Source organism: Salvia miltiorrhiza, chromosome 8 (genome assembly GCF_028751815.1).
Source record: "Salvia miltiorrhiza cultivar Shanhuang (shh) chromosome 8, IMPLAD_Smil_shh, whole genome shotgun sequence".
Taxonomy (NCBI): Eukaryota; Viridiplantae; Streptophyta; class Magnoliopsida; order Lamiales; family Lamiaceae; genus Salvia; species Salvia miltiorrhiza.
Window position 1 is genome coordinate 21,730,975 of NC_080394.1, and position 27,470 is coordinate 21,758,444.

Sequence of the window (27,470 nt, forward strand, 5' to 3'; positions counted from 1 at the left end):
TACAGACACTTCGAGACTTCGAGTATGTGAGAGGCTTAATTGGCATAGCACATGGACATGGTCGAAGAAATGCTCATGCGTAGAAGATTTATATAGTTTAGATTTAAATTATATATCATAATTTTTTTAATTAATATAATTTAGAATTTTAGTTATTTAGATTATTGTAATTTTTATTTTAATTAATGTAATGTTTATTTTAATTTTAATGAAATGTTGAATTTTAAAATAGAAGAGTAACAATGAGACAAAATAGAAATGGAGATTATAGGGCCTCTTTATATAGTTAATGCACTGGAGAGAGGAGGCCTTATGGTGGGGACCACCTTATAGCGCCCATTTATAGAGCCTCCCATTGGAGATGTTCTAAGCTCCCCAAAAAACAAGTGGCTACATCTCAACTTATTTTCTCATCATCTTATAAGTAATAATCATTTCACAGAAAAATAACTCAATTATAATTTGTAATTCATCATATAACATTTCAATTTCATATTTTTACAACTTTCTCTTTCTAATTAGGATTTTTTTTTTCTCCACTTTACAATTCACTCTTTAACTTATAAGTTAAAATATTTAAATACTTTCACAACTTATAAGTTCTTGATTCATACATACTATAAGCTCCTGAAACATCCATTTAAAATAAGCCAAACCCCTCTAAATTTGAATGAAGAGAAATCGATCAAAGTTGGCTTGTCAAATAGTTGAGTTTTTTTTTAATATATATATATATATATATATAATAAAATAATGAATATAAATGAGTTTTAAAATAAAAGAGGAAGTATACTAAAATAATAACACTATATTTTTTATGGACAGATAAAAATAATAATCTCTTTGTTCCATTACAAATGTCTCAGTTTTCATAATGTGATGCCTATTACAAATGTCTAATTCTTTTTTGGTAAATAATTTATTTATTTTTTTGAAAATCTTTTTGAAAATAGTTAAAGGACTTAAATTCATTAATTAACGGGTCCACCCATCTACTCTCTCTCTATACCTACTTTTAAAATAATACTTAAATCACAAAAACTTGCGTACCCGAATGTCAAGTGTTAGTATTATTTTGATATAGTATTAGTGTCATTTACATGTAGTGTTAGTTTCATTTCAATATAGTGTTAGTGTCATTTTATACGTAGTGTTAGTGTCATTTCAATATAGTGTTAGTGTCATTTGTAAAACAAAATAGTGTTAGTGTCATTCCAAGATCGTGTTAGTGTTAGTGTCATTTCGTGTTAGTGTTAGTGTCATTTCAAGAAAAAATGGGTCAGGATAATCCAATCGAGACAGGATCCGGGTCGGGTACAATCCGGGTGTACAGTACACTCGGGTATACAGGAGACCACCTCTACTTAAATAAGTTCATAAACTCTCTTTATCTACTAATTATATATTCTTTAATCTCTATATCCAAAAGTAATGAGATATTTATAATGAAACGGAGGGAGTAATATCGTAATTTTCGAGGACGAAGAGAATATTTCCTTCACAAGTTATATAAAAATTAGGACAAATAGCGCCAAAATTCACGAACTTTTACGAGATTCTGATTTTTCCCACTACTTTTAAATTTTAGATAAACATACACAATCTTTCAATTTTTTCTTTTTTTTTTTCAATCTTTCAATTGATTCTGATTTTTCCCACGATCCTTAATCTCACCCAATTTAAAGCTTAGGTGGCACTCGAAATTGCCAACATGGCAACGTAGTCCGGCGAAGCAAACGATGTCGTTTTCAGCAACGATTAAACGCTGTCGTTTTGTGATAAAAGGTTAGAAATTGGCTGCAGCTTTAAAATTAGTGTTCTTCTTGCGATTGCTAGGGTTCTTGGACTAAGATTGCTAGGGTTCTTGGGTTGAGATTGGTAGGTTGCGCTGAGATTGCTAGGTCACGCGGAGATTTCCATTGCTAGATAGAGCTGAGATTTTCAGGTTGTGATTCTGATTTGCCATGTGTAGTTCCTCACGTTCAACATCGAGCTTGCGCTCATCTCCTGAAATGCAGAAACAAATGAAAGTGATGAGAGAAAGAACTGTTAGCCCGTCATTGAGAAGAAGAGAATTGTTGGAATATAAAATGAGGGCTAATTTAAAATTATAGACAATACGACAACGTTTATTATATAACGACAACATTTTAAATTAAATTGTAAACGAGGTTGTATCCTCGCCAGCATTAGTAAGCCACGTCAGTTTTAATTTTTGCCGGAGAAGTTCATCTTCTGAAAAATTAGAATTACTTGAAAAGTTGTGTATTTTTATCTAAAATTTAAAAATTGTGGGAAAAATGAAAATCTGGTAAAAGTTCGTGAATTATGGCGTTATTTACCCTAAAAATTATATATGCCAAATGTCTTAACGTGAAAATCTTGCGACTCTCAACATTCATATAATTTAACAAAAATGTGATGAGTCGAATTTTTGGATTTGGAATATGTAGTAAAAAGTGTACATATGGAGTTAATTAAGAATATTGCTAATTTATATTTTTGCGAAAATATTAGGAGTACCTTACGTATTCTCTGTTAAAGATGTCATGATAAAGCTAAAAATTGACGGGTAGATCGACATAAATTATGGGTTAGGATTAAAAATATTTAATTGAAAAAAAAATCAGTTCAAATAATTTGAATCGAAAATAGCTCGAGCTCAATAGGATTGGTCCGAAAATCGAGTAAGTTGACTCGATTAACCGAATTTATTTATTTTTTCTAAAAAATTGATTTTCAAACTTTATTACTTTACTTTTTAATTTGATCATAAGATTTTGATGCTTGTGGAATGTTATCTAATTTTCTCCAATGGTTAATAACAACCATTTATGACATAAAAATAAAAAAAAAATAGCCATTTATGTTAAATGTATATTCAATTCTTAGAGCATCCACATTTGGTGTCACATAATATCTTACATTTATTTTATGAGGAGGGGACCACATGGTGTAAAGAGGCTGCATTGGGGTTACATGATAGCCTACATGATTTTTTTAGTTTTGATTTTTATGCTTTTCACTTAAATTTAATTGCTCAAATTTAAATAACACATTTTATTTTATTTTTTTTAAAAGAGAAGATAAAGAAGAAGAAGAGAAAAGAGAAAAAAAGAAAAAAAGGAAAAAAATTGAACGGTCAAAAAATCACGGAAATCGAGGCAGTCGAATTCAAAATTCAATTTTTTTTAATGGCGCATGTAAAACACGCGCCTATTTTTAACGGCCGAACGGGCTACACGTTAGAACGTCTAGCCCTCGTGTAAGGGAGGGCTGCATCGCCTTACATGATGCGAGCCTTACACGAGTAGGCCGCTATCTGTAGGCGATGTGGATGCTCTTATAAGTAACGAAGTTATATATTACTCCCTCCGTCCCGTTATTGTTGGCCTATTTCTTTTGGGCACGAGTATTTAGGATAATAAGATTGTAGTGTAAATGTGTGTGGGGCCACATTATTTGTAGTGTAAAAATCATTACCAAAAATAGAAATATGCCAATATTAATAGGACACCCCAAAAAGGAAAACAGGCCAACAATAATGAGACGGAGAGAGTAGTTATTATGTACATCAACGTTGAAATAATATTAATTTTTTTTTATCTAAAATGAGGTAAAGTGCTTAATTAAAAAAACATGAACGCCAAGTAATATATTCGTACCAACACTAGTGCGAAAGACCTTAGTACGATTGATGCAAATTAACTAATATATTCGTACCAAACACTTGGCGCGAAAGACATTGAACCAAATGATTCTAATATGTTATTTCATACCATTCTCCTAGAAAAATGACGCAATAAAAAATACTAATAAACTTGCAGTTTGTTCTAACAAATCAAACTATAACTGATTAATAAAACTTGAATCAACATTTTATTCATTTTTCAAATAATACAATTAAAAATCTTATAAGCAAATTGATGTTAAACTTTACAACTAATACAAAATGGAACTAAATTCCTAAACTAATCTTCGTTTTTCATCATTTTTTTCACTTTCTTGCACTAGAAGAGGCATGCATGGTGCATGGGTGACGGAAATGAACTTCCTCACCCCAATCCTGCACACTTGGAACAGATGAAACAAATTCTTCTCCAGCTATGCACTCTTCACGATTTGGAACGAAACTGTGTTTTTGTTCCAAGCTTTCCTCGCATATGCTATTCAAATCTTGGGGCGACTGACACAAATTAAACTATTAGCACCAATTGTACCAGTCCTTATCCCGAAAAATCTTGGTACGAACGACATGGACGATGCTAATGGGCACGTTGGCCCCATCCGTTCATCTATTTGATACGAGAGACCTTGGAACGAACGGTACGAGTTCGTACCATTTCATTCCAAATCTTCTTAGATTTGGATTTGCATCTCATGATTTTCGTAGATCCAGAACTCCTTGAACTGTTGTAACTTCTTGAACTCATATTTCGCTGGAGTATAGAAGGAGATGATGTTGACGGCGACAACAAAGAAAATTGAAGATAGAGTGACTTGTCAGAGAGAGAGTAGTGACAGAGAGAGATACTTTAGAGCGGTGGAGTCGCGACGACGAACTAAATTTCCAGAGAGAGAGAGAGTAGTGACAGAGAGAGATACTTTAGAGCGGTGGAGTCGCGACGACAAAACTAAATTTCCAAAGAGAGAGTAAAATAGAGTGACCAATGTTTTTTTCTAAGTACAAAGGCGGGATAATTATGTCCAAAATACTTAATTTTAACCATAATTTATTGAAACTATTGATTTGCATTATTGTATGGCTACGTTATAAACCGCATCTATATAATATGCTATTATTCTATAATAATTACATAATATCGTATTAATAATCTTTTACATAAAATAAATAGACATGTATAATATAAAATATTAAAATATTAAAATTAAGAAAAAAAGAAAAGTAAAATTATTTAAAATAAAGTTTTTAGTTTCAAGAAAATATTACTCTCGACCTCCCATTAGTAATATTCAATTACTTTTGGACACAAATATTAAGAAAAATGTAATTGATGTATAAAGTGAATTGAATACGTTTGTAGAAAATTAATATTTAAGGACTCTTTTAAGTGAATTGAATACGTTGTTACATTTTAAATGGTTAATTTTTTACTAAAAAGGGATATGATACATTACTAATGGGACGTCTCAGTATAGTAATTAGGATCTTACTAATGGGACATAGAGAAATGGAGTATTACTTAACAATATAAATTATTTAACATTAAAAAAAATTAAACTATAGTAACTTGTTTAGTTTAAATACACCTTTTACATATCATAATATCAAATTAAATGTATATTTATGGTCTTTTGTTCTAGATGTATATTACATAAATGAAAATGAAAAAGAAATTGAGCGATATCCACAAAATGAGAAAAAAAATGAAGAAATTTAAAATTTAAAAATTAATAGCAGTTAGCTAATGAACAATTAATTTAATTTTTATATATTGATTTCAAATTGAATTTTTTTTTCATAGAATATTGATGTTGTATACATTAAGATAAAATTGTTTAAATTTAAAATCTTTTCAGAAAAAAATATTAAATATAATGCTTTTCTACTAATATACTTCGTCCGTTTACGAAGAGTATATAATAATTATTTTATTTGGCGTCCACGAAGAATATAATAAGTTTCCTTTTACGATTTGACCTCATACAATCTCTTTATATTTCAATCTTATAAATATTTTTTATTTATCCAAAAACATTCATAATTTACATTCGATTCAATCACAATTATTCATTAATATATAGTGGAACTCTTTATTTAATATATATGCATCCATCAATTATGTTATTAAAATTCGTGTTGAATTAGGTCTTATATACTCTCTCCGTCTCATTTAACATAGCTTCTTTGTCATTTTGAGATGTTCCATTAAATTTTTTTTTTTATCTTACAAAAAATTATGAACTTTGTTACTCCTTCCGTCCCATTGATCTTGTCATATTTTTCTTTTTGGGTTGTCCCATTGATCTTGTCTTGTTTCTATATTTGGTAATTATTTTACATTACAAATAATATAGTCTCACATTTTTACACTTTTTTACTATATTAATTATACTCTTTTTAATAATTGTGCCCCAAAAAATGGAATAAGCCTAATTGGACAGAGACAGTATTTTTTATAATTTAATTCTTTAATTTTATTTTATTTTATTTTTATAATAATTGTATCCAAAAGGGTATGAACCGGAGGTGGCATGAACCCTACTAGAGTCTTCTACAGTTGGACAATTTTAGCCCTGCAACCTAAATTTAGAGATGAGTACGTGTCAGGTAGCGCAAGCTCGAGCCGCCGCGATTGTGGTGGGCAGATCGACGCGCCACGTCATCGAGCGTTTCTACGTGGCGCGTTCCAGCTCTGATTCCTCTGTACCATCACCTTCGTTGGCTCGATTAATAAAAAGCGAAACGGCACCTATTTCTCCTTCTCCTAATTAATATCCGAATCCAACACAATTTCCACGCACTCATTTGCATTACACACGCACATACCCAAAACCCCATAGGGATAGGCTATGCTATAGTTGCAGAGTCTCCACGCTGACGGCAGCTTGTAAGTGAAAATTCCTGGTTGATTATTCCTCAACAATATTTGCTTCTCATGCATTGTTTCTTCCTTACGGAATCTCCCTCTCAATATTTCAACAATCTATATCTCATTTCTCACATTTATCTTCTTCTTTTTTCTTTTTTTCAATAAAATTTAGCAATGTGATGGTATCGTTTCATTTTCGGATTCTTTTATCACAAGAATGTGAAGAATTCACCCGCGTAATCCCAATTTTGGTACTCATCGAATCCCAGTCAAATTGGAAGAAATTTCAAGTGGGTTGATTTGCTTCGTTTTCAAGAAACCTGATCTCTATGACTATTCATATAACACGAGTTTTTTTAGGATAGAGTTGGACGTGTATCTATTGCTTTCTTGTATAATAGACGTGAAGCACACCATATCTCTTTGTCTTCAAACACACACACACACATATATATATATATGTCATATAAAGTTCTTGACATTGAAAGTTGGTAGCTTTGAGGAATAATATACTTTGAATTAATTGGTTCAGAATGATGGATATCACTTACACGCCCTACATTGATCCAGATTTTGAAGTACTTTTAGAAAGAATCCATCCTCCAAGGTTAGTTTATAGCATTTAATATACATCATTAGATTTTTAATATGCTTAATTAGTTTGCTCTAACTTTCATCTGATTATGTGTTGGGGTTTCCAGGGTTTCCGTTGACAATAACATCTATCCAGATTGCAGTCTTATCATGGTTAGTGCATGTAGTTCATTATTATTTGACAAAGTTGCTATTATCTTTTTATTACTCAATTCCCATCTAATAGTTGCATTTATCTCTTAATTAATTGTATTTTGGAAAGATGAAATCAAAGAATAGTGTATATATTCCTAATTTTCTGAACATTTTTGACAACTTGATGTTTATGAATTCTTGGAGTTCGTTCTTATAAAGATCATAAGCAATGTATATAAGAAACTTTACACATTCTTAATCTAAGTTGCAGATAATTAATTCGTTCATCTATTATTGATTAATTTGTGGAGATGTGTTTGAATGATGTTTGTAGATACGGATACAACTAGCAAATTTCATGAGAAAATTATGAGTTTTATATGGGCCCCAATGATATAATGTGTGGCCTAGGCAGTGAATTGGAAACATGCACCACTTGATTTTTCAATATATTTTGGCATATATTTGCACTATAAATTTTATCTCTGTGGGCCATATAGTTATATATTATACTAAAGGAACAAAGTTTGTAGTTTCATTGTCTGAGGCTGCATTAATATATTGTTCTAATCTGTGGTTAAGATATTGGTACTAAGCAAGAAGATATTACATGTATATATATATATGTAACTATTATGGGTTAATTAATCATGAAATTAAGTACAACATGCATGTTTTTGCTGAGTGCAGGTTGATAGTGCTAATAAGCACGGGGTGCTGCTGGAGGTGGTTCAAGTTCTTACAGATCTTGACCTCGTCATTTCCAAATCTTACATCTCCTCCGACGGTGGTTGGTTGATGGATGGTGAGCTGATTAACATATTGATTTTGTTCAGAACAATCCGAATCAGTTGTTATATTATAGTATATCTTGATTGAATTTAGAATTAAGAAAATGAGTTTGCTGAGCCGTATACAAGTCAGCAAACCAAGAATTTTGTGTTTTTATATTGATTTGAATCTGTGTTTGATTGCATGGATTCCAGTCTTCCACGTGACGGACCAACAAGGAAACAAACTCACTGATGAAAGCCTTATTCTTCACATCCAAGAGGTTGGCTTAATTAAATTTTCTGTTAATTCATTATTGTTATTTCAGTCGATAAAGCAAAACATACTTACAAATTATGATTGGTAATTTTATAGGCCATTTGCACAAGTAGGATAGCAAACAAGGAGGCTAGACCTAGAGGTGTGTCGGCTGAACACGTGGCACTCGAGATGACGGGGCTAGACAGGCCCGGTCTGATGTCAGAAATGTCGGCCGTTCTTGCTGAGATGGGGTGCCACGTCTCTGCTGCCGTGGCATGGACCCACAAGGGCCGCGCAGCGTGCATCATCTATGTCGAAGATAGTAACGGGCGGATGATGGACCCCACCCGGGCGGCCCAAGTGCGGGCCCATCTTGAGAATGTGGTGGAAGCGCACCACCACGAGGATGAGAGGCGAAGCGTGAGGCTGGCTGCCCCTGCCCCGGGCCGTACGCACACGGAGAGGCGCCTCCACCAGATGATGGCGGCAGACAGAGACTACGACCAATGCTGCTCGTGTTGCAGCGGTAACAGCGAATGGGATGGGGTCGACGTGTATGGCGGCTGCGGCAAAGAGAGGAAGAAGGGACAGATTGGGACACATGTGAAGATACAGAAGTGCAAGGAAACTGGCTACTCGATTATTACAGTGAGGAGCAGAGATCGGCCTAAGCTGTTGTTCGACACGGTTTGTGCTCTCACTGACTTGAACTATGTAGTGCACCATGCCGCCATTAGCTCTCAAGGCTCCACTGCATTCCAGGTATGCTCATATCATCAAAACTTCCAGTTCAGAAGCTTCGATTTTCCATCTTCCCGTTTCCTAAACACAGATTTATCGCAGGAATATTACGTAACAGACAAGAATGGGACGTTGGAGATGGACAGCGAGAAGCACAGGGTTACCAAATGTTTGGTTGCTGCCACAGAAAGGAGAGTTTCCAATGTATGTTGGTTAATCTACCATTTACTTTACTTGATTAAATCATTTGGAATCATTATGCAGTGTTAGTACAATCTATTACCTATATGATGTATTGCAGGGACTGAGACTGTGTATTTGCACTAAGAACAAAACGGGGCTGCTATCGGACGTTACACGAGTCCTTCGGGAGAACGGACTGTCGATAATGGGAGCGGAGATCGGGGTTCGTGGTGAAAACGCGGTGGGGACGTTCTACCTCAAAGATGCAACAGGGGAAGATGTGAGGCCGGAAACGGTGGAGATGGTAAGACGAGAGATCGGAGGCCGTACAGTTTTCAAAAACATGTCACCTTCTAGAACAAGCAGCGGTGTCCAAGATGAAGAGAGGCCGAGGTCTTCTCTGGGAAGCTTCATCTGGTCGCACTTGGAGCGCCTCTCCGCCAACTTCAAACCCATTAAATCGTGATTGTATTTGCAATTTGTGTAAATGTTAGATAGCATCAACTGTAAATGAGATATCATATGTCACCAGATGTAAATAAGATCCGATTCCCATACCATCATTGCTTCCATTTTCCATCTTGTCCTCTGCTCTCGTTTCATAGCTTTATAACGTTTATTTTGTTATTGACATAGATACCCGCAGCCCATTACTTCAATTACTACTCCAGCTCAAATGAATACCACCAATATGAGAAACTCAAATTCATCACCCATCAACCAATTAGGCTTGAGAAATGTATAGTTGATAGCTAAGTAGTAACCGTAACTATAAATATGTATCATCTCTATTTTCCGCTGCAATCAATGAAATTACCTAGCATTGTATTATGCGGATAGAGCGTAGACTGCTCGAATAGTCTTCTTTCATCTCTCTATATTTTTGGAGTTTGAGCTTGTTCGAAAAAACTCCATCATTGGTATAATCAAATTGGTTTTGGAGTTTGGGCTTGCTCGAAAAAGCACCATCATATAATCAAATTAGTAATGGAATATAGAAAGCCAGAGATGAAAGAGGGCTATTCGAGTAGTTTACACTCCGTTCGCAAAATAGAAGTTCTAATTTATTTCATTGATTGCTGCATAAAATAGAGATGATACATATTTATAGTTATAGATTTACAGTTATTATTTGGCTATCAATTATGCTTTTCTTAAACCTAATAGGCTGATTAGTGATGAATTTGGGCTTCTCGTGTGCATGGCACTCATTTGGACTGAAATAGTAATTGGACCAGGGCCAGTTGGGTTGTGCCTATCAAACATTACATGCACGATTGTATAGGTTATGGATTATATATGGGTGATTCTATTCATAGCCCTCATTTTACTCTTTATAATCTTCTATTTAATAAAATATTTATATTTGACTAATTTACCCCATTGCCTCATGTTTTTTTTAGACATGATCTTAGCCCCCAAAATATTTTAACAATGTGTTTTTTTTTTAATCATACATTTATCAAGCTATAATCATTCTTCTTAGCCCCTATCTATCACATCCAAGCAAGACGATCCACCATCATCACCTAGAGAAGCAAAATAGAGTCATATTTTGCATCAAGCAAAAACTAACTCACCCCAAAGCTTGATTGCATATTCTCAATCTGAAACTGTCTTCATCATGTCCAACGCGTAGTCAGTATACGCGTACTGTATCTCAGGGTTAGTAAGCCCGTTGCCAATGGCAAAGCCCTGAGAAGTGATAAAACAAGGCAAAAAATAGATTTGAATAAAAGGTAGCAATTCAAAAACAAAATATACCTTAAGATTAATGTGAAGTCCTTGCTTGTCTTTGTTCCCTTGAGGAACACGAGCAGCGAAAGCAGGAATATAGTGCCCAACATACGATTCTCCAGTAATGTACAAGTCATTCTTCAGAAACTGTGGATGTTCCTTAGAGAAGAGCTTTCATCAGTGAAAACCAATGCAAAAATATGGTCAGATTCTACCCCTACATAAATAGGAGACGAACCTGCAAGAAGTCGTATAGATTATGCCTGATATCTTCATCATCAGAGCTGTAGCTGAAACCAGTTCCAGTTGGCTGGTTGACATATATAATATTTGATACCTGCATATATGTTAAAGAATTTGAATCTATATTAATATGCTAAAAAACGCAAAGACAGAGGAGATTATGAGCAATCAGATCTTGCGAAGTAGCCAAAAAAGACCTTATCCCATCCAAAATCATTTCGTGCTAAGGACATGTTGCTAGTTATGTGGAAGGGCAATTTTCGTAGAACATGGCCAACTCACTACTGCATCCTGGCCCTCCTATTAGCCATATCACTACAGGATCCGCCTTGCTTATTTTCAACTCTTATATTTTGATTATGTTCTAGATTTTGGCTATTAATTTCATCCGTAAATAAAGATTACAAATCCTCGTTTGAATCATACATAATAATACTAGTACAATAAAGAACAAATCATCCATATAAAATACATCATTACTAATTAATGTCAGAACATTAGTTTTTTTTTTGTACTTCACAAGTTATGTTCTTAATAATTGAATTCAGTAAACTTTTGTATCATCAATTTTTTCCAATTTAACTCCATCAGCGACATGGGTTCTTCTCTAGTTCCTGTGCTCTTTCAAAACTAAATCTCATTCACGCTCACCACCTATTCGATCAAACTATCCAATCAATTTCTATATCATGATCATGCTTCAACTTCTTTTGTGTCGCCACCAACCTCTTTTTCTTACCACCACCTTCTCCAACAACATCGCTTTCTTTGTTTTTCTCCTTCATCGCCGCTAGAGATGCCCAAAAAAATTGAAACCAGGAACCGAACCGTCGAACCAGACCGTGGTCAATGGTTTCGAAATCGGAACCGTGGTCAACAATTCCGAACTAAAACCGTAAACGTGGCTCCACGGTTTGGTTCCGGTTCCAATAATCCCGAACCGGCGGTTCACGGTTCCGAACCGTGGAACCATCCAATTTTTTTTTTTTAATTTCACTAAATTTTGAAGGGTTGTATGACATTTAAACAATATTAAACCATTTATTTAGATTATACATGGTTGAAATTTAGATGAATTAGATATATGAGGATGAGCAATGAGCATTGACCCTTTTATTTAGGTAGTAAATGGTTGAAGTTTAGTATAAATTCGATGTGGGAAATATGTGTATTGAAAAATCATAATTTCATGTGCATTCTTTATGTTTTTTTACTTTTGTCTATCTCAAATTCTATCTCACATCAAATTTATTGTAAACTTCAACCCTTTAGAATCTAAATAAAATGGTGAACTCTCATTCCCACATCTAATTCATACTAAATGTCAACCATTTACATTCTAAATAAATAGTTCAACATTGTGTATAAATTATAAATTTTAAACTCACACTTTAAAATAAAAAATAAAAAATAAAAATAAATAAATAACGGTTTCATGGTTCAAATCAGGAACCGACGATTTGAAACCGTAACCAGAACCGCCGGTTCACGGTTCGAACCAAAACCGTGAGGACCAATATCCGGTCCGATTCCGATTCCAGATTTTGGAACCGTGAACTGACGGTTCGGTTTCAGTTCGAATCGGGAACTGGACCGTGGGCACCTCTAATCACCGCCACCACTAGCTTTCTCTTTGCCGTCTTCGGCAGCGTCGCCACCATCGTCCTTTTTTGGAGGAATAATCTCTACTCCTCATTTTAGCTTCTCTCTTAGATATGAAACTAGATCATTCACTCCATTGTTCCGATTGCAATGATCAAATCTTTTGCAGATTAGTTTGGGTGAACAACTCGTAGAGGTTCGCGGTTATGGCACTTCATAATTATTTTATATCATTTTTTATAGGGTTAATTACATCAAAATACCTGACATTTTCCCAAAATTTGGTTTTTTGACAAACTTTTTAATTGTAGCAAAAATTTTAGCTACGTTTCAATTTATTGCAATGTCCGTCCTGCGTATATTTCCGGCCAAATCCATTCATTTCCGGTCAATTTATTTTAGCTACGTTTTAATTTATTGCAATGGATTTGAGACGACAATGTTTCATTACCCGACACGACATGCCACCTAAGCTTTACGGAGGTCCACCTCAGCATGGATTTGGCCGAAAATATACGCGGGACGGACATTGCAATAAATTGAAACGTAGCTAAAATTTTTGCTACAATTAAAAAGTTTGTCAAAAAACCAAATTTTGGGAAAATGTCAGGTATTTTGATGCAATTAACCCTTATTTTATATTAAGGTCTATAGAGAGTGAAATGGAGGTTATGAATATAATCACCCTTACTGTCAAAATGGGCCAAAATGGGCCATGGAGGTTATGAATATAATCAGTACTGTCAAAATGGGCCAAAATGGGCCCATTTTGGCCCATTTTCACAGCTCTCAATTTATGACTTGTTTTCAATTCATTGACATTAATTACTATCTAAAGTCAATAGATGAATTTTTATTACTTCCTCCGTCCCGCTATTCAAGTCTCGTTTCTTTTCGGCACGGAGATTAAGGAGACTAAAATTAAGAGTTAAATTGTGTCTTCAAAAAACTTAATGTTAGTTTAATTAACCACCGCCTGCACCACCACAGCACCGCCTGCACCACCACAGCACCGCCTGCACCACCGCATGCACCACCACAGCACCGCCTGCACCACCACAGCACCACCGCCTGCACCACAGCACCACCGCCTGCACCACCACAGCACCACCGCCTGCACCACCACAGCACCACCGCCTGTAAATCACCACAACCCCACCCAAATCGAACTTAGAAATCAAACGATTTCCCCCAACCAAATCTGCAACCCAAATTAGGGGTTATGGTTTTGCAGAGGGTTAGGGGAGATCAGAGGTGAGAGGCGGAGGAGATCAGAGGGAGGAAAAGGGCAGCGACGAGAATTGCTGTCGCTCAGCCAAGGGACAGATCCGGCAGGCGAAGGGCGGCTTCCTCCATTGACAGATCCGGCGGGGGCGAAGGACAGATCCGGCGAAGGGAGAAGGACAGATCCGGCGGGGGCGGCTTCCTCCGACGACGAGCAGAGGAAAGGCAAGTGGAGGAGAAGACGGCTAGGGCGGTGAAGGTGGAGGAGAAGGCTTCCTCCGGCGACGAGCAGACGACGGCGGTGGAGATCTCAGGCGCAGAGAGAGAGAGACGAGAGAAAGAGAGATAGAGAATAGAGGGAAAATCAATTAATTAAGGGTTTATTAGTTGAATAATTAGTGATCTCATTTAATGTTAAGCATCCCCTTATTATTTCCTTTTTAGGAAACGGGACATTATCGGTGGGACAACCCAAAAAGGAAAATGGGACATGAATAGCGGGACGGAGGAAGTACTAGACTAACGCGTCCCCTAAGGGACACCAAGCGGTGCGACCTCCTGTATGTGAACAGTGAGGTCCCGGGTTCAAACCCCACTAGGGGTGAGCAAAATAACCGAAATCCGAATATCCGATTCGAACCAAACCGAAATTTTAAATTTGGTTCGAATTTTTTGAATTTTCGGATCGGTTCGGATTGAATTTTAAGTATTTTTCAGTTTTTCGGATCGGATCGGATCAGTATATTAAAAATCCGAAAAAATCCGAAATCCGAAATATATATATAATATAAATAAAAATGACATATAATATATATATATTATTAACTTAGTTTTTGTAGTTCCAAAAACCCTACAATCCTACACCCGCGCCGTCTGCTCCATTTCTCAATCTCATTTTCAATTTTTCAACTCTACTCCACCCTCAACTCCACAGCGTCGCCGGCCGCCCCATGCCTCTCCGCCGTCAGTAGCCTGTCGGCGCGGTCCCCTGCTCACCGGCCGCCTCTCAATTTTCATCTATTCTCCTGATTCAATCCATTCTCCACGGTCCACACTCAACTCCACAGCGCAGCCCCACGCCCCTTCGCCGTCGCCTTTCAGTCTGCCGCTGATCAGTATCCTTCTGCCCGCCCCATGCCCCTCCGCCGGTAAGTAACACTAACACCCATTCTGGAAAATAGCTTTACTTAAGATAATACTTGAAAAGCATGTCTGATTTTTTTGTTTATGTGTGTTAAAAATGTTGGGATTTGATGTTTTTGGGGAATATCCAGTCAAAAGAACTAAAGAAGGGAGTTGGGTTATCAATTTTAAGCTTTCTCTTGTCTGGTGTTTATGTTTTTGTTCGAATATCAGTTTTTAGTTTTCGAATTTGCTGTGTGTTAATTGTTAAAATAAGGGATTTGATATTTTGATGTGTGTTAAAAATGTTGGCTTTCTCTTATCTTATCAGTTTTCGAAAATTTGCATTAATTTATTGGATTGCTTTGTTTAACATGACTTTAATTTTCTTGTATAGGTATTCAAAAATGGGCCCATTTTGGCCTATTTTGACAATGGGCCCATTTTGGCCCATTTTTACAACTCATATTCAACTATAACCCCACATTCATACATATGCAGTCTTGAACAGATTAGGTTAATTTCATTTTTCTCTCTGACAAACATGGTTTTCGTACCTCAATTCCACATGTTTTGTTGTCATTTCCCTTCATGTTTTGCTTGTGAATGCTTGTTTGTGCCCGAATATTTAGTTTTATGAAGATTTGATATCTTGGTGTAGTTTTGGAGTAATTTCAGGAATCATCAATGATTAATTGGAGGATTTTGAAGATATGAGATTGAAGTACGTCTCGAGAGGAATCCGTGAGCGCAAACGGCGACCAAATCCGAGTCCGGACGAGGGAGAACGGAGCAAAACGAGCGGCCTGCGCAATACGCCCAGTAGCCCGCGGTCACCACCCGCGGCCGCGGGGTGGGACCGCGGGTCAGCTGCCCCCGACTCAGGAGACACCCGCGGTCACCACCCGCGGCCGCGGGGTGGGACCGCGGGTCCCCTGACTCTCCCCCACGTTTGCCGGCCGCGGGCGCGGGCCAGGACCGCGGGAAAAGGGCGGAGCCTCCCCAAGTGGGCCCCAGTCGGGTTTTTCACCCCTTAAACCCCTTTCTCCCCCTTTTCCTCACACTATTCATCATCCCCAACATTCAACACACCCATTTCCATCTTCCTCAATTCCTCCACACCAAACCCTAGCCTCCATTACCACATCTTTTTACCAAGATTGAATGCATTGAAGAGGAGAGAAGATTGAAGAAAGCTCATTAATAGGATTTGTCACTTCTTACTCTCTCTTTCATTTATGTATTTCTTTGATTTAGGTTTGTTGTTTGTGAACATGTTTGGATAAAATCCCCCATTGGTTTGGGGATTAGGCTAGTTGATTATGTGATGGATTGATTATTATGCTTAATATATGTCTTGATTATTTCCTTGTTATTATCTTTTCAAGCCCTAGCTTTAATTCTTGTATGGATTGTTGGTCACTTTCTATGCATTTCTAATTTGTGATTTGAATTGGGAGAGGATAATCATAATAGATTAGGAGCTTGAAACATATTGACTCAATAAACCGGGAGGTTGAGAGTTGGGTGAGAGTTTACCGATCCTTTGTGCTTTTGGGAGTTATAGGTTAGAAGTTGACCGGGGACGGCAACTATGACCCGTAATCTACCGTTTTAGTCGTTCGGGAGGGGGCTAGAACTAGTGGGGAGATCACTCTAGATAAATAGGAATATCAAGACTAATATTGAGCTAATTTGAAGTCCATTGCTAATCCATCGATGCCTAATCCCTAAACCACCTTCATCACTTAATTAATCCACTTTGTTTGATTGTTCTTATTTTGTCTTTGAATTTGTTAGTTAATCAAACCACTCACCTCCTTGTTTAGTCTAAATAGCTCTAGCATAATGAATTAGGATAATCACTAGATTGAACTACTAATCCTTGTGGGATACGACCTTGCTTCCATATATTACAACTACCCGTATACTTGCGGCGTGGTGAAAATATTAGCGAACACTCTCATTTTTGTTATTGATATGCAAAAGCAATCATTGTCCATTTTCTTGTGAAATTAATTTTGACTTTAGGGTTTAATTAATTAGGGTTTCTGCATTGATGGCCCTACTAGTCAAAATTAATTTCACAAGAAAATGGACAATGATTGCTTTTGCATATCAATAACAAAAATGAGAGAAAAATGAAATTAGCCTAATCTGTTCAAGACTGCATAGGTATGAATGTGGGGTTAGTTGAATTTATGAGCTGTAAAAATGGGCCAAAATGGGCCCATTTTGGCCTATTTTGACAACTCTACCCTTATGTTTTCTTTGACTTGGGGGAGTTGGGGAGGGGGAGCGGTGGGGTTTGAACCCGGGACCTCACTGTTCACACACAGGAGGTCGCACCGCTTGGTGTCCCCTTAGGGACAAATCACCCTTATGTTATAGCTGTCAAAAGTAGTTCGTTTATCGAATGAAAAATGAAATATGATTTGATTACTTTTTTTTTAAGTTTTACCTTTTAAATTTATGTCATTTGCTATTTTTTCAGTCTGAGAACACTATCTATTATTTATATTTTTAAATCATCATTTATTTTAGAATTATTATTTTTCTTGTATCTTATTAATTGTAAATTATGATATTTTTGTTATTTTTGGTGTTTATCCAAAGTATGACACTTCTTTTTAGGACATGATTCAAATTTTAATCTTTAGTTTTTACCCTTATAAATACCCCTTATTTATTAAAAAAAAATCACATCTGGTCCATATTTAATTCAACCTCAACTACTCATTTCGCACAATGATGAAACCATTTCTTTACTATATAGAATCACCAAATATTACATTAAAACACGTATTGAATCAAATTGACATAATTTTTATAGACAAAAGGAGTATTATATAAAATATAAAAATATAGATATATTTCTAAACATAAAGAACAAATTTTATCAAGTAACAAAGTTTATACCGAAAGAAACAATACACAAGAGTGAGTTAATATTTTGATGAGTGTAGTGGACAAGTTTCTTAGAAGCCCAATTGTATTAATTATTAGGCTCGACGCATCAGTCCAATTAGACGGGTTGAACAAAATTTATATCGACAAGCTCACATTTGGGCCTAATACGGAAGACATGCAGGCTCGTCAGGCATAGCCTTAAAAATTAAATATGGTTGCTTGACAGGTAAGGCAGTGATGAAATGTGAGAGACCTCCTGCAAAAAAGTTGGAGTTGCTAGGATTTAAACGCGTATTCAGATGCAACATTAGCTACCATAATTCCTTCGCATAGATAGACTCTTTTAGGTCAAATGGTCTATCACAACATCAACACTTACACTTGCCTTCACGTTTCCACGTTCTACGCATTCCCCCTTCCCCGCTTACTCATCACGCATCCACACTCGACGCTCACACATTCTCTACTTCATGAGAATTTATTCGTCCAACTAACTTGACTATCCCATCGAATCGGCTAATTCTATTCTCTCATCTATATCACTGATTTTATCGCTTTACGATTTTATTCTTATTTTTTATTTATTATTTCCAAATTATTTACTTACTTGAACATTTGAGGTCCTTTTGTAGACATCTTCATTGATATATGGTCTCCTTTAATACGTTGTGATTTTAGATTCATAGTGGACACCATTCCAAATAAATTTAATGTTTATTCTGTAATTGTTGGAAGAGATTTGGCCGAACTCCTTAGAGAGTTGCAAAATGTTAGTGCTATAATATGATGAGGAAAATTCACATTTGGTATTCACACTGTAGAGATGAATTGTATTTAAAAAAGTTAAATATTATAGACAAGATTTAAGAAAATAGTGGAATTCAAACTTAGAGAAGCTTAAGTGGACAAATGAGAAGCTTAGTTACGGAATTCACATAGATACGCGGGAAAAGACTATATCAAATTTTTTAAAGTGACAAGCTACAATTAAATGTTAATAAGTAATTATTCAAATTCTTTCTCTTTTGTCTTTTGCGGGAAAAAAGATTAAAAAAAAAAAAGGATTAAAACAAATACCATCTCCCCCACCGTTACATATAACGGGGCGGCGGATGGAGAAGAACTATTTTGGGTTTGAATGTGAATAGCTGAAAGCTGAGGGATCTTATTGTAAATGAGGCAATAATGAATTAAGGATTCTGCTGAAAATAACAGACCAACCTCTTCAGTCGAATCCACTCTGTAAATCCCCCAATCCCCAATCGTACGGAACACAGATCGCCGGCGACCCGGCCCGAATATCACAACCCGATTTAATCTCCACCAATCACAAAATGGCATGGCTGGCCCGATCCATTGCAAACTCTCTCAACTTTGACGACGACGGTGACGATGCTACGAAGCCCGAATCTAAGCAGCCGGACAACTCTCAATCCGATGATGACGAGGTGTCGTCTCCGACGACGCCCTCTCGCGGCGTCAAAGAGGATCTTTCGGAGCTCAGTAAAACCCTAACCCGCCAGTTTTGGGGCGTCGCTTCCTTCCTAGCACCTCCTCCTCCGCAAGCTGATGAGAAGCCCGACTCGGATTTAGCGGATTCGGAGCAGGATCCAATGTTGAGGATCCGAGATGACTTCGCGGAGATTGGGGGCAAGTTCAAGAGCGGGATTTCGCGGCTGTCTAACAACATCAACGTTTCTGAAATCACTAAATTAGCTTCGAATTTCCTGCAATTGGAATCGGATGACGAGAGAGAGAAGCAGGATGGCATCGGTTCGTCGGGGAATGGAGCTGTTGGTGTTACTGATGAAGTTGTGGCTTTCGCGCGTGACGTCGCTATGCATCCCGAGACTTGGTTGGATTTCCCATTACCTCCAGATGATGAAGATGATGTCGGTACGCTGAGCATTGCTATTGCCTTGTTTTCTCTCAATGCACATTCTATAGGTTAATAGATTTTATTGATGCTACAGCTGGTGAAGTTTGCCAGGTATGTGTAAATCTATGATATATGCAGTTATTGTTACTTCACAACACTCGTTTCTGTCCACTTCTGGTTTTATGAATGGAATTTCAGTTGCTCATTGTATAAGGCTATCGGGGATTATCTAGGATTGAGAGTTGTTGGTTGTACATTTTATGATGGCAGATTGCTGGTCACTAAATAGAGGAATCTGTGCAGGTTGGCTTAGAAATCCATGAAATTCTCAGTAAATAACTACTAATATTCTTTCGCTTAAGGTGTTCAAAGCCATTTGCTATCATTTGGACTTCTTATGAAAAATATATTTAAGGATGTCAAGTGGTCTTAGTAAGTTGAGCTTCGACTAGCTCAAGCTCAAAGAGTTCTGTCCTTGATAGATACGCTCAAACTTGACAGTTAGTTCTGTTCAATGAGACGCTATTCTGAATTTTGTAATATAGCAACAGATGAAATAGAAATATGAAAATACTTGCTATGATCTCTTCCACTACAGTTCCACTAATTAATGGATTTCGTTATCTTAATGAGCTAGTTTAAATCCCCTTCCTAGATCTTGTAACCACTAACTAGATTCTAGAATCATTTGGTTAAATGAAACTACCTCTTCGCTTGCCTCGCCACAAAGATCAAAGCGGAAACAGAAGGTAAAGCTTGCCTTGCACTTTGTGGCCCGGCTTGCCAATCAACACTTTTTGTTTACATAACATGAAATGATCTTATCACTAACCAGGACTACTAGCCAATCTTGGAAAGGTAAAAGTTAGCTCAGATATCATTGCTCACATTTAATCTGGCTTTACTGAGAACTAAGTGTACTGAGCATTTAAACTTTGGGTATACTTGACTTAATTGGCTTCTTCGCCAGAGCATGCAGAGCCATTCTCTTGTTTTGAATAGTTTCATTCAACTTAATGATTGCTTTCTGTCTGACAACAAGATTATTATAGATCTTTTTTTAGCAAGATATTCACTTGGCATATCAGAATTGATGAATAATTTCCTAAACTATGAAATCCTTCTTGTCATGTGATATGCAATAATATAGGACATTGAGATCTTCTTCTGAGAATTATTTGACTGGTTATTGTTTTCTACATCTTCCAGAATTTGATTTGTCCGATGCCCAACAAGAACATGCTTTGGCAGTTGAACGATTTGCCCCAAGATTAGCTGCACTGAGGATTGAGCTCTGCCCTGGATACATGACTGAAAGCTGCTTCTGGAAGATTTACTTTGTACTTGTTCACCCTAGACTAGATAAGCAGGATGCTGAACTTCTGTCAACACCACAGGTTCTCTTTCATTATTACTGCAATCTTCTGTCATTCTTGTCTTTTGTACTTATAAACATGTGACATTTTAAAATTGAAGAGAAATTAATTTGTTTTCTATGCATACATGATAGCTTTAGCTAATATGAAACTGGATGGATAATTATGTAAGAGAGAAGCAGAGACGTATTTGCTGATATGTACTTTGAACTTAATGTGCTTCTATTTCTACTTCGGAGTTAATGCATTATACACCCATCAAAGAGCAGGCGAAATTCATCCAGTAAACATTTACAAATTAGTGGTGCACACAGAGTAACACCTCAACTTATTTGTGTGTTACCCATGATAATCAGACACACTCTTATCTTGCAGATTTTCATCACTTCTTGTATAGGTCTTATCTTGCAGACTTGTTTGGTCATGTCCAGAAGATTCCATCATAGATGGTTGTTTCAGTTCATTAGATTCACTGCTACTTTTTCTCCTTGATTTTTATCTAAAATCCAGTCTAGTCTATTTATCTATGCTGAGAAAGAACATGTGGTGGGGCCGAGGTGGAACTACTAAGGCTTGTGCAGCATCTGATAATCTGATAATGATAATTGATTAAAGGTTGAGTTTCATCAGAACCTAAGTGCTCTTATGTCCTGGTTAATTTTGGAGATCTTACAGTCAAATTTCACTAAGAAGGTAGCAGATACTTTTTCAAACAGCATAAAAAAACTAAAATTAATGACAAAAAGCCTACTAGGTGTATCATCTCTGTCCCTTGTACACTTTGCTGTCGTTGGACTAAATATGCGTTAAAATGTGTATTAACCGAATTAATAATTTTAGTGATGCTGCTCCCCTCCTAATTTAACCTATTTTGGTAGTTTAATCATCTTGTATAACTTGGGCAGCTTCAGTTCTCTACATTCATTTTCTGCTAGTTTCTAACTCATTGCTTTCAACTTGCCAACCCCTTCTTCATTAGTTCTGTAACTTATGTTTGTTAGTGAAAATTTAGTAATAATAATAATTCTTCGACTAATCTACAGATATCTAAGTTTCCTGCAAGGCAGGTCTGACTTCAATAAACTTGCAAGTGTTTGTCTCTGCAAGATAGAAGTCCATTGATTGACCTGACCTCTGTCTCAATTTCTCAGTAACTTTTTGCCCTTGATGCATTTGTTTTTCACTGTAGCACAATCAGTACTTCTGCACTTGCATTTTTAAAATATAAAAATTAAAAAATTATGATTTCTTACTCTAGATGAAATTAGGTTGTCCAGGGGATATAGTCGACCTCATTTAAATTGTATTACATACAAAGATTGTGCCCTACAGACAATTTTAAGGAATTGATACTTACTGGAGTGTATAATTATGTTTAGATGGAGTTGAAGTTCAACAGTCTTTGAAAATTATTGGAATATCTATGTCCTTTGTTACCAAATTCATTACCATGCTTTACTTCTTAATTTACCATCTTATGAATGCTGCAATGCCGGAATGCCCATTTTTTCTTTTTTTTGTATTTAAGTTTCAAGATATCTAACTCCATTACTGCCACCATGCAGATTCTGGAAGCCAGGGCCTTGCTGGCACATGAACTGAAGAAGCAAAATACAACTAATACTGAAAACTTATCTGGGAAAGATTCTTCGGAGCCAGAGAAAAGTGCTGTTTCTCACCATGAAGAACCCCTTTTGGCACCATCCCCTGAAACTGGATCTGAAAAGGCGTCTCTCCTAAATATGGGGACTTCAACAGCCCCAGATATTAAAACAGTTACATCCTCAGTTGAGAAGAATCAAATCCAAATCGTTGACAAATGTGTCACTGAAGAAAAGCAGGGCGACCAAGTTAAAGATCAGCATTCTGGATCTAGTTCTTTGGATGTATCCAGAGACAAGGATGACGATGATGCAGATGACTGGTTAAAGGAAGAAACAGAAACTGGTGATGCTGTCGGAAAGTGTATTCCCATTGAGAATGAAGACGATGTATCATTTAGTGATCTTGAAGACGATGATGCAGATGTCCCTACAAGTTATAGAAAGTCAAATTACAGTTCTGATAAAGATTCACGAGATTGGGTTCAATTGGGAAAGAGCTCGTCCAAGGATATTGATGTGAAGCACAATGACAAGGATAAGGAATCGAATGACTGGCTAGATGTTGATGACATTGTTGTGTCTTGATTTTTCATGTAATCCTGTATTTGTTGTGCTGTGAATAGATTCGTCATGTCTTCGTGCATTAAGGTTTTATGATGATAATACGTTGTATATAAGGCTTCTAAATAAAGCTTGGATGTTCAATTTCTGGAAGACTTTATTAGCCGAAAATGCAATATTGTTTTGTATTCAAAGCTTATGTGTTGAGAGGAAAGTTGGGTGCAGTTGACTGTCAGTATTTCTTAGACTTTACCTGATGAAAAAGTCTCGTCATGCAAAAGGGTTTGGCGTTCCACCTTTGATCAGACATAGTTTTGGACTTTGTTGGAATTTGTGATAAGAAAAGTTACAATAGTTCAGCAAAATTGTAAAGCATTGAAGAAAAAACCATCTATATCTATAAAAAGGTACTGGTAAAAACAGTAAGCCAAATTTTCTGTCTAAATACTTTGTTTATGTTATCATATTTTCTATTTTCGCTCAGTTGCAAAATAAATCTCAACTTTTCAGTGTTTTTGTAAATTATACCAACTTTTACAACGTTGTAATAATGTTTTGACCATTCAATTTGTAGTAAATTCATTCCTTCTAAATTTATGCATGAAATTGGAGCCAATATGCAGACATCGGTCATCACAACTCAAAATTAATTAGTAGTATGAGTTTTTGAAGTTATTTGTTTATGTTATCAATTTCGTGAACTGAATTGACACCACAAAATTAGATCTTTTCGGTGGTTAAATTGTACTCCAATTCGAATGTCCAACAATAAAATTGATAGCATGAATGACTATCCAAACTATGGGCTGCAAAAGCCTTTAAGCCATTTTAAATTTTGATTGATATCGGGTAATAGATAGTTAATCATTCTGAAAAAAAAAATGAAGGGATGAATTTTGTTACAAATCGAATGATTGACACATTATTGTTACGCTCTAAAACCTGCATTTAATTTGCAAAACATTGAAAAGTTGGGATTCAATCTGCAATTATTATAATATCTTCAATTAATCACTTACTTAAATAATAATGTAACATCGATCCATTATATACAGGCGTGGAATTTAAGATACCCACTTCCATAATTTGTATATGAAAAATATTTATTTTCATAAAAAATATGCATACTAAATTTATCCAAATTAATTAGACTACCATTAGGGTGTGTTTGATAAGCAAAATAAGGCTATGATGGTAAACATATCTGGTGCTTGATGGGTAAAGAAGGTCATAGATAAGATTTGGGCCTGCAGTAAAATTACTATTCCTCTTTACATAAGAAATTGGTCTCAGCACAGAAAATAAAGCTGATGTAATCGCAATAGCACCGAATGGAATGGAATTGAATCTATCAATTTAGCTATCAGGAGATATTGTGACAAGAAAGGATAGTATTAATTGGTGGGAGCGGCCCATGGCCCTCAAATTTAAGTCCGATAATATTATATCCTATAAAAACACAATTTCCCCACTTTGAGAGAGTCCATTGGTAAAAAGAAAAAAAAAATTATTTAATCGTGACTCATGCGACATAATAAGAAAAAAAATCCCCAATTTTGGAACAAATCTTTCATAGTCTCTCTCTTTTCTCTCTTTCTCTCTCTCTCGATCACTTTCACACTGCCTATGTAACTATGTTCTCTCTTACTCTCTATCTCGCTCTCAATATCTCAACTACCGTTCAGTTATTTGTCATATGCTCTCATCTCACAAATCTCAAATGGTGGAAGGGTCGCTCGATGTCGGAACAAACGAATGGGTGAAAGTTTTATCGTTTGCGATTTTACTTCTCAAAATGCTAGAAAATGTAAATTATTTGATCATTATTTATTGGTTTATTACATTTTATTGTTAATATTAAAGTTGTGCAATCACACAGAGTATGAAAGACCATAATGTGCAATGGTAAAATAATGGGCCTTTTCTTTTGTTTTCTCCTAAGACCCCCCGAAATATTACACATCAAACATAAGCAGCTCAGTAGAACGTACTTGTGGAGAGAAAGAATCAATGACTCAAAGAAGGAGCCAAAACAATGCTAGCCTAAGGACTTGAAAAAGCATTGGAACTTATCTCTCAAGGACCTGTTTTGGTGACATGCAAGGAGACCACTAACGCCATGATAAGCTCGACTTTGCAATGATATAGGACCACCACTTCACCACCAATAACATTACAATATAGAGGAGAAACAAAAGAAATGAAATCTCTTACTAGTCATATTGTTGAACCACCATTGCTCCTCTTTATTTGATTCTATTCCAATTCTTGAACCAAACAAGCACTAAAAGGTGTTCCCCTCAAAAAAACCAGACTAGAATGAAGAAGACTGATCTTCCTCCAACTATCTTTTTTCCCCTATAAATTAATACCCTCACTATATTCATGCATAAGGACACTCTCACTACAAAATTAAACACTTAAATTCTCTCTGGTTTTCTTGTCGAAACACAAAATCGTATTGGAATCTCTTAAGGCAATCTATTCTCTTGGTTCAACTCACCATCTCGACCCTTACACTTACACATACGACTTTACAACCAAAACTATACTACAATATCTGATGACATGAAACGCTTTGCAGTCATGCATCCTATAGTATAAAAGCCTACATTAATTATACGCGCTTATTTTTCTTAGAATTCAAGATTCTTTATTTCATTTTTCTGTATTCAAATAAAAAGCTAAAGAAATGCAGTTTTCTGGAAAGAGGAAGGACTCAAAAGAATGGTAGCAGCATGCAACACTTGAAGCTGAAGGTGATGACAAATTAAACCCCGCCGAATGTCACCTCCCGCATCCACGTCTGCTGGAACTCCGGCGCCGCCGTAAGCCTCTGAACAACATCCCTGAAATTGACGGGCTCCACCTTGTAGATTTTTGGAGGAGTTGGCGGCATCGGCGCTATAGATTTTTTCGTGATCATGTGTTTCGCCGGAAGTCTACGAACGGAATGAAGAGCCGAAAGGTACGCCGGCGGCAGCTTCCGGTTCCTTTCTTCCCGAGAAGAAAACTGATGAATTGAAGAGTTGGATGAATTCGAAGAAGAAGAAGAAGTAACAGAATATGTATATGTTTCCATAATATATATATTTTCGGTTAAATTTATGTGTTGATTTTGCCTTTTATATTGGAAGTAATATAGAACCAATGTGAAAAGCTGTTGAGTTGTGGAGGTGTATATATAGTGCTGACAAAAGTAGAATAAAAAAGATGGAGGAATTTAGATTCAAAGGAGGAGGGAAATTAATTGAAAGAGACCTCGCTAGCTAGAAAGAATTGAGAGTGCAAATGTAAATTTGGTTTGTCATGAGCGTCGGCGGCGAGGGGGCATTGGCTGCTCAACTTTGACCACATTAAAATTAAAATTAAAATATTGCCTCCATCATTGATTCTTGAAAACGTCGAATTCTTGAATTTATTTCAGGATTTGCTATTATTTATTTCTGGACAGTAACGGTTGAGATTTTTTCGACAAGCTAGCCGCCATGGGCCTTGCCACTCAAATTAACAATTCAACTTTGTGATTTACTGGGTTTTTTTTAATGTTTTGTTAAAATAAATATTTTACAATATTTTTAGGTCATAATAAAATGAGGTTTGATTGTTTGAGTCACGTACGGGAAAATGTTGACCGAATAATTAAATATATGGAACAACGCGGGTGTGTTCTAATATTGGGTTGGTTGAAACTATCAAATCCGATTACGTCATGTGCACGTATCAGCTACTCAATAAAAGTATTATTGAAATTAAAATAAAATATTACAAATTTACAAGTATATAAAATTTGTATAAAACTAATACAATAGATATTAGGGGTGGATTGGTACGGTATGCCGAAAATTTTTCGTCATACCGTTGCCGTAGTACTTTTCGGTATACCGAAGATCGGCATACCGAAAATTTCGGTATGAGAATTTCCATACCGTTGTCGTACCGATAGTGCGGTATACCATACCGAAAATCGGTA

The 27,470-nt window shown here is 36.2% G+C and overlaps 2 protein-coding genes and 1 pseudogene across 2 annotated transcripts; 2 read left to right on the forward strand and 1 right to left on the reverse strand.

The window, feature by feature from the left end:
* The first annotated feature begins 6,453 nt into the window (after positions 1 to 6,453).
* Positions 6,454 to 9,816, forward strand: LOC131001830 (ACT domain-containing protein ACR1). Its single transcript, XM_057928432.1, has 8 exons — positions 6,454 to 6,572; positions 7,087 to 7,161; positions 7,256 to 7,301; positions 7,974 to 8,088; positions 8,270 to 8,337; positions 8,430 to 9,077; positions 9,159 to 9,260; positions 9,358 to 9,816. The coding sequence occupies exons 2-8, from the start codon at positions 7,088 to 7,090 to the stop codon at positions 9,703 to 9,705; spliced, it is 1,401 nt and encodes a 466-aa protein (XP_057784415.1). The 5' UTR covers positions 6,454 to 6,572; position 7,087; the 3' UTR covers positions 9,706 to 9,816.
* A 1,025-nt stretch (positions 9,817 to 10,841) lies between these two features.
* Positions 10,842 to 12,004, reverse strand: LOC130998190 (serine carboxypeptidase-like 48; annotated as a pseudogene).
* A 7,203-nt stretch (positions 12,005 to 19,207) lies between these two features.
* On the forward strand, positions 19,208 to 23,650 carry LOC131001831 (uncharacterized). Its single transcript, XM_057928433.1, has 3 exons — positions 19,208 to 19,973; positions 21,166 to 21,353; positions 22,898 to 23,650. The coding sequence occupies exons 1-3, from the start codon at positions 19,412 to 19,414 to the stop codon at positions 23,519 to 23,521; spliced, it is 1,374 nt and encodes a 457-aa protein (XP_057784416.1). The 5' UTR covers positions 19,208 to 19,411; the 3' UTR covers positions 23,522 to 23,650.
* Positions 23,651 to 27,470: the final 3,820 nt, after the last annotated feature.

What these genes read in the sequence shown, in the direction of transcription:
- LOC131001830 (XM_057928432.1), top strand. Translation starts at nt 7,088, where the DNA reads ATGATGGATATCACTTACACGCCCTACATTGATCCAGATTTTGAAGTA. An exon ending in GAAAGAATCCATCCTCCAAG is followed by an intron (nt 7,162 to 7,255) that starts GTTAGTTTATAG and finishes TGGGGTTTCCAG; the next exon opens with GGTTTCCGTTGACAATAACA. An exon ending in TTATTCTTCACATCCAAGAG is followed by an intron (nt 8,338 to 8,429) that starts GTTGGCTTAATT and finishes GTAATTTTATAG; the next exon opens with GCCATTTGCACAAGTAGGAT.
- LOC131001831 (XM_057928433.1), top strand. Translation starts at nt 19,412, where the DNA reads ATGGCATGGCTGGCCCGATCCATTGCAAACTCTCTCAACTTTGACGAC. An exon ending in AGATGATGAAGATGATGTCG is followed by an intron (nt 19,974 to 21,165) that starts GTACGCTGAGCA and finishes TACATCTTCCAG; the next exon opens with AATTTGATTTGTCCGATGCC. An exon ending in AACTTCTGTCAACACCACAG is followed by an intron (nt 21,354 to 22,897) that starts GTTCTCTTTCAT and finishes GCCACCATGCAG; the next exon opens with ATTCTGGAAGCCAGGGCCTT.